This window comes from Staurois parvus, unplaced genomic scaffold (assembly GCF_062004578.1).
Source record: "Staurois parvus isolate SC_StPar_1 unplaced genomic scaffold, SC_StPar_1.0 ptg000817l, whole genome shotgun sequence".
Taxonomy (NCBI): domain Eukaryota; kingdom Metazoa; phylum Chordata; class Amphibia; order Anura; family Ranidae; genus Staurois; species Staurois parvus.
The window spans coordinates 535,434-548,838 of NW_028318613.1; the positions used below are offsets into that span (position 1 = coordinate 535,434).

Consider the following 13,405-nt stretch of genomic DNA (forward strand, 5'->3'; position numbering starts at 1 on the left):
GTCGACTTCAGTACATCCAGCCTGCCCATAGATGAATCGAATCTTTGCCGGTCCCTGCTGAACCAGCCGAGGTTTGATCCTTCTATGGCCAGCTTTATAAAATGCTCACAATCTCTGACAATCTCCTGCAGCATGTTTGCAGTCTTTGACCATGACTCTTGTATCATACAGTGAGGAACAGAAGTATTTGAACACCCTGCGATTTTGCAAGTTCTCCCACTTAGAAATCATGGAGGGGTCTGAAATTCACACTGTAGGTGCATTCCCACTATGAGAGACAGAATTAAAAAAATAAATTCAGGAAATCACATTGTATGATTAGTAAAGAATGTATTTGTCTCGCACAGCTGAACAGAAGTATTTGAACACCTGAGAAAATCTGTGTTAATATTTGGTACAGAAGCCTTTGTTTGCAATTACAGAGGTCAGATGTTTCCTGTAGTTCCTGACCAGGTTTGCACTGCAACAGGGATTTTGGCCTCCTCCTCCACACTGATCTCCTCTAGATCTGTCAGGTTTCGGGGCTGTCGCTGAGCAACATGGAGTTTCAGCTCCCTCCAAAGATGTTCTACTGGATTTAGGTCTGGAGACTGGCTAGGCCACTCCAGAACCTCGATATGCTTCTTATGGAGCCACTCCTTGGTTCTCCTGGCTGTGTGCTTCGGGTCGTTGTCATGTTGGAAGACCCAGCCACGACCCATCTTCAATGCTCTGACTGAGGGAAGGAGGTTGTTGCTCAAAATCTCACAATAAATGGCCCTATTCATCCTCTCCTTAATACAGTGCAGTCATCCTGTCCCCTTCGCAGAAAAGCACCCCCAAAGCATGATGTTACCACCCCCATGCTTCACAGTAGGGATGGTGTTCTTGGGATGCAACTCATCCTTCTTATACCTCCAGACACAACGAGTGAAGTTTAGACCAAAAAGTTCTACTTTGGTCTCATCTGACCACATGACTTTCTCCCATGCCTCCTGTGGATCATCCAGATGGTCATTGGCAAACTTCAGATGGGCCTGGACATGTGATGACTTGAGCAGGGGAACCTTCCGTGCAATGCATGATTTGAAACCATGACGGCGTAGTGTTCTACCGACAGTGACCTTTGAAACTGTGGTCCCAGCTCTCTTCATGTCATTGACCAGCTCCTCCCTTGTAGTTCTGGGCTGATTCCTCACCTTTCTTATCATCAGTGATACCCCACGAGGTGAGATCTTGCATGGAGCCCCAGTCCAAGGGAGACTGACAGTCGTCTTTAGCCTCTTCCATTTTCTAACAATTGCTCCAACAGTTGATCTATTTTCACCAAGCTGCTTGACAATTGCCCCGTAGCCCTTTCCAGCCTTGTGGAGGTCCACAATTTTGTCTCTAGTGTCTTTTGACAGCTCTTTGTTCTTGCCCATGGTAGTAGTTGGTGTCTGACTGACTGTGGGGTGGACAGGTGTCTTTAAAGAGCTCAGACAGGTGCTACTAAGTTAGATTAATGAGTGGAGTAGAGGTGGACTTTTTAAAGGCACAGTAACAGGTCTTTGAGAGCCAGAATTATTGCTGTTTCTTAGGTGTTCAAATACTTCTGTTCAGCAGTGCAAGACAAATACATTCTTTACAAATCATACAATGTGATTTCCTGAATTTTTTTTTTAATTCTGTCTCTCAGAGTGGGAATGCCCCTACAATGTGAATGTCAGACCCCTCCATGATTTCTAAGTGGAGAACTTGCAAAATCGCAGGGGGTTCAAATACTTCTGTTCCTCACTGTATATATTCCATGTCATTTTAATATGATTTTTTTTTTCGCTGGCCATCACCAAAATGATGTTTGGCTGGTAGATATCCTACAAAATATTGCTGTCTCCTGAAGAAGTGAATGTTTCTTCATGAAACACGTATTAGGATATCAGTTGTCTGCTTTATATGCATATATGTTATCACACAATTATTCATATTTTTTTAATATATTCCGTGCCATTTTAATATGATTTTAATCATGTATTTGAATACAAATTTGATGATTTTAACCTCCCTGGAGGTATTCCCGAGTGTAGCTCGGGGTAAAGTTTCAGTACCAAAAGCGGTAACCCCGAGCTACACTCGGGCTTACCATGCAGCGCTGCATCTGTTCTTCACATACCTTGTCCTGCGCTCCCGCGATTCCCCTCCTGCGGTGTCCCCGGCAATGTAATCCGGCGGATGCCGGCATCTGTCTTCTGGGTTCCATCCCCTGCAAGCGTCGGGACGTACGGGGGACGGAACGGCAGGAAATTTGAAAATGACCAAAAGTGACATTCACTAAATACACTAAAATCACATAGTATAACATTCCTGTATCAAACCATTTCACATACATTTTGTCCCGAGTGCTTTGTCCGGCGCCCTGCCTGCATTTTTACTGTTCTTTCTGCCTGGAAACTGAGAAACGTCCATGGCGTCCAAAAAGCGTCCCTTTAGGTCAGACGCGGTTTTAGACCGGCTAGAGAACAGCGATAGTAAATCAGAACCACTTGCAGAATTGAGTGATAATGATTCGTGGGGGAAATTCCTCATCAGACACTGAAAACGATTCTGCGACATTGCTCAGCGATGTGCGAACTTGACGCTCTATTTCACATTTCAGTGTTTTTGGTTTTATTATATTATTGAATTAAATGTATTATTATATTATTATTTTTTATGATTATTTATTAACTTATAATTTATGATTTCGTGTTTCAAATTTTATCGTCCCCGGGATGTTTACTAGACTCTTGTTCGGACAGATTTCAGTGAGTTATTCCTAAAAATTACAGGCCTAAAATAAAAAAACTATATATTTCCATGCAAAAAAATGTACCGCTTTGAGCACAGAAATATGGACATAATCAGACCGCTAGGGAGGTTAAGAATGTTTTGATTTGTTGTTAGGTGCACCTTGAGATTTCCCCATGACTTTCCTGACACCCCATTCACCCCTCTTGCTGCATCCTCCACATAACCAAAAGTTCCCTCCCAGGAGTTGCAGCAAGAGGGAACCCCGGTGCAAAAATGCCACCTGTGGAGTGACCAAGGAAAAGAAAGAACAGTGGGTTCATCTTCCCGGGATGAAGTATCCCTTTAGGATGTGCTGACCTTTTAGAGCTCGAAGTCTGTTCTGTGTCCCGGTCAGATTGAAAAGGGAAGTTTTGCTGTGAAATATAATACCGTAATATAAAACAAAATCATGTCTGTTTTTATTTTATTTTTTTATTTTGCTGCGTGGGACAATGTCACATTTTTCCTCCACTCTCTCGCCGCAATATTTGTTTTTGTATAATCTCTAGCGGAAAGCCAGGTTTAAATATGCATTTGTTATAATCCATATGCTGAATCACGCCGTCCCGAGTTGCGACCTAATCACATTAACGTCTCCGCGGTTCTATATGACTCGGATGAAACAGTCTGTTTACTTTTCCATTGTGCCGGAATTGTTTTTCCTTTCGACGTTTCAGATTAAAAGATGAATCGGCGGAAAGGCTTGTGTCTGTTTTTAGATTCTGCTTACTCGCAAAATTCCTCGACAATCAGAAACAGAACATGTCACGGCGATAGGCTTGTATATGAAGCACATTGTCTACTCTTCGGTTGTAAAGAATGCTTAGCCAGCAGACTACAAGTCCCAGCAATACCCTTTCTTTGTTTTTGGTACACTTCTGTGGAACTGTTCTTAATTTCAAACTTCACGTACATCTGTAGGACATGTATTGGCCACTATATCACATTCTTATGAGCATGAAAATACCTCTTTCCTCCATAGTTAAAAAAATGTTTTTATAAAGCCTAGACAGCCTAGATCACAATCTCTGGCAACCAGTACCATTGTGGGTGTTTCTCAGCATTAGAGACTGCAGGGTATCTCTTCTGGTAGACTTGTGGTGAGATCCTTGTGCACACCTATTGTGCAGCTCTACTATTATGCAGAGTCTCCATCCTTGGTTTTGATCCTAACCAAGACCCCTTCTGCATGGAGTTTGCATATTATTATTATTATACAGTATTTATAAAGCGCCAATAGTTCGCTCAGCGCTGTACATTACAAAGGGGGACAGAACATGTGACAGAACAATACCAATACAATGCAAAACATGAGGGGATTGAGGGCCCTGCTCTTTCGGCTTACAATCTAGGAGGGAGGGGACAGGGGCACAGGAGGAGATAGCTGTGGGGGATGGAGTGGTAGGAAGAGTGGAGGAGGTTGGCAAGTTAGCAGGGGGTGGGTTAGGCTTCCCTGAAGAGATGTTTTTTCAGGGTGCGCCTAAAGGAGAGGAGAGTAGGTGATAATCTGATGGGTTGGGGCAGGGAGTTCCAGAGGATGGGTGACACCCTGGAGAAGTCCTGGAGGCAGGCATGGGAGGAGGAGACCAGGGAACTAGAGAGAAGGAGGTCTTGTGAATAGCGGAGTGTGCGTGTTGGGTGGTACTTGGATATTAGGTCAGTGATGTAGTTCGGGGCAGTATGGTGGACAGCTTTGTATGTCAGTGTTAGGATTTTGAATTTGATCCGTTGCGCAATCGGAAGCCAGTGGAGGGATTGGCAGAGGGGGGTGGCGGAGATGGAGCGGTTGGAAAGGTGAATGAGTCTGGCAGCCGTATTCAGGATTGACTGAAGCGGGGATAACCAGCGGCGAGGCAGGCCAGTGAGGAGGGAGTTGCAGTAGCATATTCTCCCTTTTCATGTGTACTCTGTTTTCCTCCCACAGTCCAAAGACATGCTGCTAGGTTAATTGGCTCCTGTATAAATGACCCTCACGTATGTGTATGTATGTGAGATAGGGTTCTTGGTGTAATGGTTGTGCGCATTAGGCACATGAAAGCTGTATATGACATCCATTTTGTTCATGTCTCAGTCATTTTGTCATGAGAAGAGGCATATAGCACAATGATCTTGTCCCCTCCCTCCTTCAATTTATGTAATTCATAACCGTAACTCTTAACAGATTTCAAAGAGCCTGTTATCTCAACTTATAGACAGCGGACACCAGCACACAGGTCACTTCGTTCATCACACTTAGATTGTAAGCTCTTTGAGGGCAGGGGCTGATATGTATATATCATTTTAAATTGTGATTACTAAATAAATAAATGTAATAAATAAAGCTGGGTATACATGCATAGTTTGTAACAGATTTCTGCTTCAACACAAGTGATGTGGATACTGAAATCGCCTCCCGCCAGGACACTGTATTCTGTCAACGGGGAATCTCCATTGTTGGAATAAACTGATCAGCACTGCAGCTTATTTGCAGCGAGCCGCTGAGTGAAGGTTTTCCAGCAATCCAATATGACAGAAGCCTATCTAACAATTATCTTTTGTGCCACACGGAGGGCTACACACAGATGGAAAATTGTCTGGTCTCTTCTGAATGTGCCGAAATTCAGTGTGTATATCCAGCTTAAAAATGGTGGCCATGGACACACTGGTAATGTGCACCAGACTACATACAGGTAGAAGATGTTCTAAAGGCAAAACTTTAATTGAAAATGGAAATCTGCCTTAAATATAAAACACATCTTAAAAAAAGGCAGTTGTAGCATTAAAGTGTTACTAAATCCAGGACCCTGCATTCACTATATCTGCTCTCCACGGACCCCGCATTCACTATATCCGCTCTCCCCGGACCCTGCAGTCACTATATCTGCTCTCCACGGACCCTGCATTCACTATATCTGGTCTCCACGGACCCCGCATTCACTATATCCGCTCTCCCCGGACCCTGCAGTCACTATATCTGCTCTCCACGGACCCTGCATTCACTATATCTGCTCTCCACGGACCCCGCATTCACTATATCCGCTCTCCCTGGACCCTGCAGTCACTATATCTGCTCTCCCCGGACCCCGCATTCACTATAACTCGTCTCCCCGGACCCCGCATTCACTATATCCGCTCTCCTCGGACCCCGCATTCACTATATCCGGTCTCCCCGGACCCTGCATTCACTATATCCGGTCTCCCCGGACCCTGCATTCACTATATCTGCTCTCCCCGGACCCCGCATTCACTATATCCGGTCTCCCCGGACCCTGCATTCACTATATCCGGTCTCCCCGGACCCTGCATTCACTATATCCGGTCTCCCCAGACCCTGCATTCACTATATCCGGTCTCCCCAGACCACGCATTCCCTATATCCCCTCTCCGCGGACCCCGCATTCACTATATCCGGTCTCCCCGGACCCCGTATTCACTATATCCGGTCTCCCCGGACCCCGCATTCCCTATATCTCCTCTCCGCGGACCCCGCATTCACTATATCCACTCTCCCCGGACCCTGCATTCACTATATCCCCTCTCTCCGGACCCTGCATTCACTATATCCGCTCTCCCCGGACCCTGCATTCACTATATCCGCTCTCCCCGGACCCTGCATTCACTATATCCGCTCTCCCCGGACCCTGCATTCACTATATCTTCTCTCCCCGAACCCTGCATTCACTATATCCGCTCTCCATGGTCCCTGCATTCACTATATTTGGTCTTCCACACTACACAGAACATGGAAATGCAATTATTTTTGTAATATAAACTGCTAAATACCTTTTCACATCAGCAGTCTTGTGACTTCTATTAGTGTCTGGCTGAGAATAACCAATCTTGTAGGAGTTTTCATTCTCCTCTGACTGTTCTATGAGGCTGAATGACCCCTGACCCTCTGCCTTGACAGCATTGATTGGCCCTGTGCTGATCTCATGCACCCTCCCAAAAGAAAAAAAAAAAAACCTCTCTAGCAATTCACACCAAACTGAGCATGTGCAGAGCGACTCTTAGGGCTCTGTACTATCAGCAGAAGGATTTGGGACTGTGGAAGAAGGGGAGGATCAGAGAAGACAGGATCAAACAGCCTTTTTACATGTGCAGAGGATTAATCCCTTAGGTTTCACAGTGAGTATAACAAGCATGCTTTAACTCATATACAAGAAATATATAAAGGAATGCGCATTCCTTTATATATTCTTTGTCACTTACCTTTTCTTTGGTTAGGTTTGCAGCTTTATATATAATTTATTGGCGCTGTGTCTATATAGTTTACATTTACCTCATATACAGACTGATTTTACTGGTGTGGGCTTAGTAACACTTTAAATTAAATCTTTCTGAAAAACTAAGATAACAGAAAGGGTCCTGTGTTACTTTTTATTTTCTTCTTCCTGGTCTGAATGAAGTCAGGTTGAAGGAAAGGTTTGGTTGACTCTTTTTTTTTTTTTTTTTATCCACCTGTTATACTGTAGTATAGCAACCATGTCACACCAGGTAGGGTCCCGTGAGGCATTGACTTAGAAGCAGAGGAATGGTGGGATTTGTAGTCTCCTCACAGCTGGAGTGCTGAGGTTGCTTATCACTGCTAATACTGCAGTCCACACAACCCCCTGTAATCTGGCGATCCTGGAGCACATCCGCTGTCGATCCTGAAGCACGTCAGCTGGCGATCCTGGAGCACGTCAGCTGGCGATCCTGGAGCACGTCAGCTGGCGATCCTGGAGCACATCAGCTGGCGATCCTGGAGCACATCAGCTGGTGACCCTGGGACATCCTACCTGTTTCCTCTCACACACAGAGACTTTGAAATAAAGAACAAAAACTTCCCATAGTAAGAAATTCTTCACAAGCACCAATCAGATTCAGAATTGCCCTGGAAATTTGAATTTGATTTGTGAAGCAGGAGGCATTGAGTTACACAGTGAAGACTGCAGGAAGTACATTCCTGTTGCCCTGTTGTCTATCTAGTATAGTGTTGTGTGTGCATATTCTGCAGGGGATGATCTGAGGTCATGCTACACCGAGGGATCTTTCTGATTTTAGCACAGCTCAAACATACATTGGATAACTTTAGTAGTTCCCCAGAATGCTTTTACCTATTTCCTGGAATTGCGCTTTAAGAATTGTATTTTTTTTAATGGAAGTAGCAGTTTCATTCCCATGGGCACTCTACACAGAAGAAGTCAAACAATACTTGTCAGGAAATCATGACAACACCACAGGGCCTTTTAGATGCTGCCCATCGGGGTAGCCTGCCCAACAGTTATGCCGAGGTCTCCTCCCACCCGCTGACCCCAGATTGCCCGGGCTTGATACAGATTTTCCAGTCCCTCTTCCAACACATTCCTTTTATCTAGTTATTGTTTGCAGATTGGGTTGATATCTCTTTGGAATTTGCATTCTTTTCTGAAAACTCTTGTGCTGGTTGTTTCTTTTAGGAATCCAAAACGTTCTCAGCCTCTTCTGTGCGGTGCTGACCGAAAACAAAGTCCTCTTCCATTCCACCAGTTTCCAGCGTCTCAGTGATGCTTGCCGGGCGTTAGAAGCGCTCATGTACCCTCTGAAGTACAGGTGAGCTTAAAAAACTGGCACATACTGCCCTATTTATGTAAGAGTTTTATCAATGGCATAAGTATTCAGACCCTTTGCAACAACACTTGAAATTTTGCTCAGGTGCCTCCCACTTCTCTTGATCGTTGCTGAGATGTTTCTACACCTTGATTGGAGTCCAAATGTGGTAAAACAAATTGATTGGACATGGTTTGGAAAGGTACACACCTCTCTATGAAAGGCCTAGCTACTGACAATGCATACTGTATCAGAGCAAAAGCCATGAGGTTAAAGGAACTGCCTGCAAAGCTCAGAGACAGGATTATTACAAGGCACAGATCTGGGGAAGGCTACAAAAAAAACATTTCTGGTGCACTAAAGGGTCCCAAGAGCACAGTGGCCTCCATAATTCTCAAATGGAAGAAGTTTGGCACAACCAGGACTCTTCCAAGAGCTGGTCGCTTGCCAAACTGAGAAATCGAGGGAGAAGGGCCTTAGTAAGAGAGGTGACCAAAAACCCAATGGTCACTCTGAGTGAGCTGTGTGGAGATGGGACAAAGATCCAGAAGGAAAACCATCACTATAGCCCTCCACCAATCTGGGCTTTATGGCAAAGTGGCTAGACGGAATCCTCTCCTTAGTGCTCCGCTTGGAGTTTGCAAAAAAACTTTTGCAAACTCCAAGGAGGATTTCATGTGTTTTGCACTGAGGAGAGACTATAAGGAAAAACATAAAAAAAAACAAGCATTAATAAGGTCTTTCTTTCCTGAGCTTGAAGTCCCAGTCATGATATTGTAATGGTGAGGATGGGCATAGACATGTGTTCCCTAGTAATCTGAAATCCTGTCATCAACCTAAGGAATTGCAGGTAAAAGCACAAAAAAATCAAGTGTTTATTAGCCTTTACTTGCAGTGTTTTCCTTTTTCGGAAAATATTTTTGTTAACTGCAATGTGCCTGTGAACTTGATGAAAATTTGCATTACTCCAGGAAAAGTCAATTCCATAGCACAGCCCCTCCCTTCTTGTATGGCATAGCCCTCTTTTCTTCTGAGAGTGTTTAATCACCCTCTGTGCTGGCCCAGCTCCTCTGCCTGTAACCACATAACCTCTTATGTAGCTGCTGGGGAACGAGCAAAGGGAAATACTATACACGAGTGACACTTGTGTAGTAGTTCTGAGTGTACTGTGGTTGCTGACATCTTTGAAATGGCAGTACCTAACAGCAGTCTTGGGTCTTTTGGGGTCTACACATAGGAGGCTTTTTCAGGTATAAGACCCCCTACATGAACATTTTTGTAGCTGCCAAGAGAGGAGTCAAGGGAACACTGTAGAGTAGTGGCTATCAACCTTTTTGAGCCCAAGGCCTGGCAAATTCTTCCAAAACTTTCTATGCTCCAAACGTAAGAATACGTTTTTGCTAACTGTTAATTCAGTCAACAAAAACCTTTTCATCATAGTTTTCTCCAGCTGCATGTTTTCAGTGATGAAAACTAAACGAAAATAAAATTCAGTTTCAATTCAGATGATTAAAATACGTCTAAAACGAAAACGGCATTTTAGTCAAAAGTCTGTGACTAAAAGGAAATCGAAATTTGACGTCAAAATTAACACTGATGCTAACACAATAAAAGTATGGAAACACAATTGTGATGGATGGGGTCTCCGGGGGGTGTGGGTCTCTACAGGAGACTGGGGGCTTTCCAGGGGCAATTTGATAGACTGGAGTACACTGGGAGGGAGCACTATGAGACACTGTTGGAGGTTAGAGGCAATATGGGTGGGCTGGAGTACACTGGGAGGGAGCACTATGAGACACTGTTGGAGGTTAAAGGCACTATGGGTGGGCTGGAGTACCCTGGGAGGGAGCACTATGAGACACTGTTGGAGATTAGAGGCAATATGGGTGGGATGGAGTACACTGGGAGGGAGCACTATGAGACACTGTTGGAGATTAGAGGCACTATGGGTGGGCTGGAGTACAATGGGAGGGAGCACTATGAGACACTGTTGGAAGTTAAAGGCACTATGGGTGGGATGGAGTACCCTGGGAGGGAGCACTATGAGACACTGTTGGAGATTAGAGGCAATATGGGTGGGATGGAGTACACTGGGAGGGAGCACTATGAGACACTGTTGGAGATTAGAGGCACTATGGGTGGGCTGGAGTACAATGGGAGGGAGCACTATGAGACACTGTTGGAGGTTAACGGCACTATGGGTGGGATGGAGTACCCTGGGAGGGAGCACTATGAGACACTGTTGGAGATTAGAGGCAATATGGGTGGGCTGGAAGCTTTGCAACAAGCTATGGGGCAGTGTGGGGGCTGAGGGCTCTCTGGGGACCTGAGGACACTGTGGGAGGTTGAAGGGCACAGTTGACGATTACAGGAGGTTAGATGGCACTGTGGGAGTTTAGGGGTATCTGCGAAGGAGGCACTGTAAGAGGTTAGGCGGTCTGCGGTTTGCTGAAAACCTAGGAGGGGATGGCGGCCACGGTCTGGCAATGGGCCACAGCCATGTGGTTGGGAACCACTCCTATAGACTGTCTCATCACATCCAGCAGCAGTCTTGGGGCTTTTGGGGCCTACACAAGGGACATTTTACAGGTATATTTTATTTGGATGAAATATGTTAAATGCACATACATCACAGAAGATTCTTTCCGAAATTAATTATACAGTTAATTGGGATTGTCAATAGTTCTACGTGATATTATGGATCAAAATTTGCTTCACCAAACAAAATGAATTCCCTCCATACATGCAAGTGTTGTCCGTCTAATATGTATACCTGTACCTAAATCTTTGTAATTCATTAAAATCTCTTTCCACTTGGCCCCCATCACCCTTCTTCTACCCCTCTCTCGTTGTCTTACAGTTATCCCTACATTCCAATCCTTCCAGCGCAGCTTCTCGAAGTCTTAAGCTCTCCAACGCCGTTCATTATCGGGGTCCATTCTGTCTTCTGCTCAGAGATCCATGACCTGGTAAGGGGGTGAAGCCGCCGGTTTCAGGCGGTTTATCGCTGTCTTGTATTAATGCACAGTTAGTCATTGTATCTGATTTATCTCCATTCCAGTGTTGGTGTGTATGTTTCACACGTACAAATCCCAGTGACATGTAAAGTAGCAGCGGGTTATGATGGGGAGTTATGAATTCCATATGTTTCCCAACTATTTAGAAACTGGTTTTATCCAGAGCTTCGCCAGGAGTCCCGTCTCATCATGTGCCGGTGAGCTGCTAGGGAGACAGGTGCCGGTGAGGACTGCTGAATTTATGACTTCTCACCGTGTCCCCATACTACCGTGGTTTTAACTCTTTCATGCTATCTGTCTGTAGAGATCTTGTCTGACATATCTAGTGCCGCCAGCTACACATCAGGATTCTCTTCAGCTTAAATGATAAGATTCTGTTAGTCTAACCATCGCTCTCCCTCCAGTCTTAGCAATAAAATGTAATAGGACTTTATAGCTTAGATGATCTTATATTGCAAACGTGAAAAAGTCGAGATTCGGATTTTATAGAGTATGATGTCTTCATGCAGTGGGGAGGGGGGTTTGTGGTCTTATATGAGTGAAATAGTTCTGTAAGATAAAGCCTGTGGGAGTTGGCTTTCAGTATTTACCTTTTGTGTCACAATACCACCCTTGAGTGCCAGCTGACCACCCTGGGATCAGGCCAGGGCATTACACAATGCGCAACGGATCAAATTCAAAATCCTAACACTGACGTACAAAGCCGTCCACCATACTGCCCCGAACTACATCACTGACCTAATATCCAAGTACCACCCAGCACGCACACTCCGCTCCTCACAAGACCTCCTTCTCTCTAGTTCCCTGGTCTCCTCCTCCCATGCCCGCCTCCAGGACTTCTCCAGGGTGTCACCCATCCTCTGGAACTCCCTGCCCCAACCCATCAGATTATCACCTACTCTCCTCTTCTTTAGGCGCACCCTGAAAACCCATCTCTTCAGGGAAGCCTACCCCACCCCCTGCTAACTTGTCGACCTCCTCCACTCTTCCTACCACCCCATCCCCCACAGCTATCTCCTCCTGTACCACCATCCCCTCCCTCCTAGATTGTAAGCTCGAAAGAGCAGGGCCCTCGATCCCCTCATGTTTTGCATTGTATTGGTATTGTTCTGTCACATGTTCTGTCCCCCTTTGCAATGTACAACGCTGAGCGAACTATCGGCGCTTTATAAATACTGTATAATAATAATTATTCGTTAGGACCACTGTCCTGTCAGCTCAGGGCAGGTAGGGGGAAATATAAGTGCCACTACCAAAGGTCTATGAAAAGTCCACGATCTACACAATGTGTTTTGGGGGTTAAAGCATAACTTCTTCATTGGGGCTAAAGTGATTTAGATCAGCCTTTTTTCAGACCGGGTCACACAAACAGTAGCTTTCCTCTAAAGGTTATTAGGGGTTCCCTAAGCAGTAGCAGCTTGTCCTTTTGCATAATTGTGGATACATTGTTCTGGCAGGAGTCAGCAGCAGGAGACCAGTGAAGATTTACTTTCTCTTTTCTCATATAAGGTGGCATCTATCTCACTGACCACCAGGTTAAAGGACATTCTTCCCACTGACCACCAATGTAAGGGACATTCATCCCATTGACAGCCAATATAAGGGACATTTTCCCCACTGACCACCAATGTAAGGGGCATACCTCTCACTGATCACCAATGTAAGGAGAATTCTTTCCACTGACTCCCAATGTAAGGGACTTTCTTCCCACTGATCACCAATGTAAGGGACATTCTTCCCACTGACCCCCAATGTAAGGGACATTCTTCCCACTGACAGCCAATATAAGGAACATTTTCCCCACTGACCACCAATGTAAGGGGCATACCTCTCACTGATCACCAATGTAAGGATAATTCTTTCCACTGACTCCCAATGTAAGGGACATTCTTCCCACTGACCCCCAATGTAAGGGACATTCTTCCCACTGACCGCCAATGTAAGGAACATTCTTCCCACTGATCACCAATGTAAGGAACATTCTTCCCACTGACCCCCAATGTAAAGGACATTCTTCCCACTGACCACCAATGTAAGGGACATTCATCCCA

The 13,405-nt window shown here is 45.1% G+C and overlaps 1 protein-coding gene across 1 annotated transcript in view; it reads left to right on the forward strand.

Annotated features, from left to right (window-relative positions):
- The window catches only part of LOC149444095 (myotubularin-related protein 13-like), a 355,643-nt gene that overhangs the window by 316,080 nt on the left and 26,158 nt on the right, over positions 1 to 13,405 (forward strand). The window contains exons 7-8 of the mRNA XM_089654946.1: positions 8,208 to 8,340; positions 11,198 to 11,306. Coding sequence (XP_089511072.1) covers positions 8,208 to 8,340; positions 11,198 to 11,306 — 242 coding nt within the window. The remainder of the gene's footprint in view (positions 1 to 8,207; positions 8,341 to 11,197; positions 11,307 to 13,405) is intronic.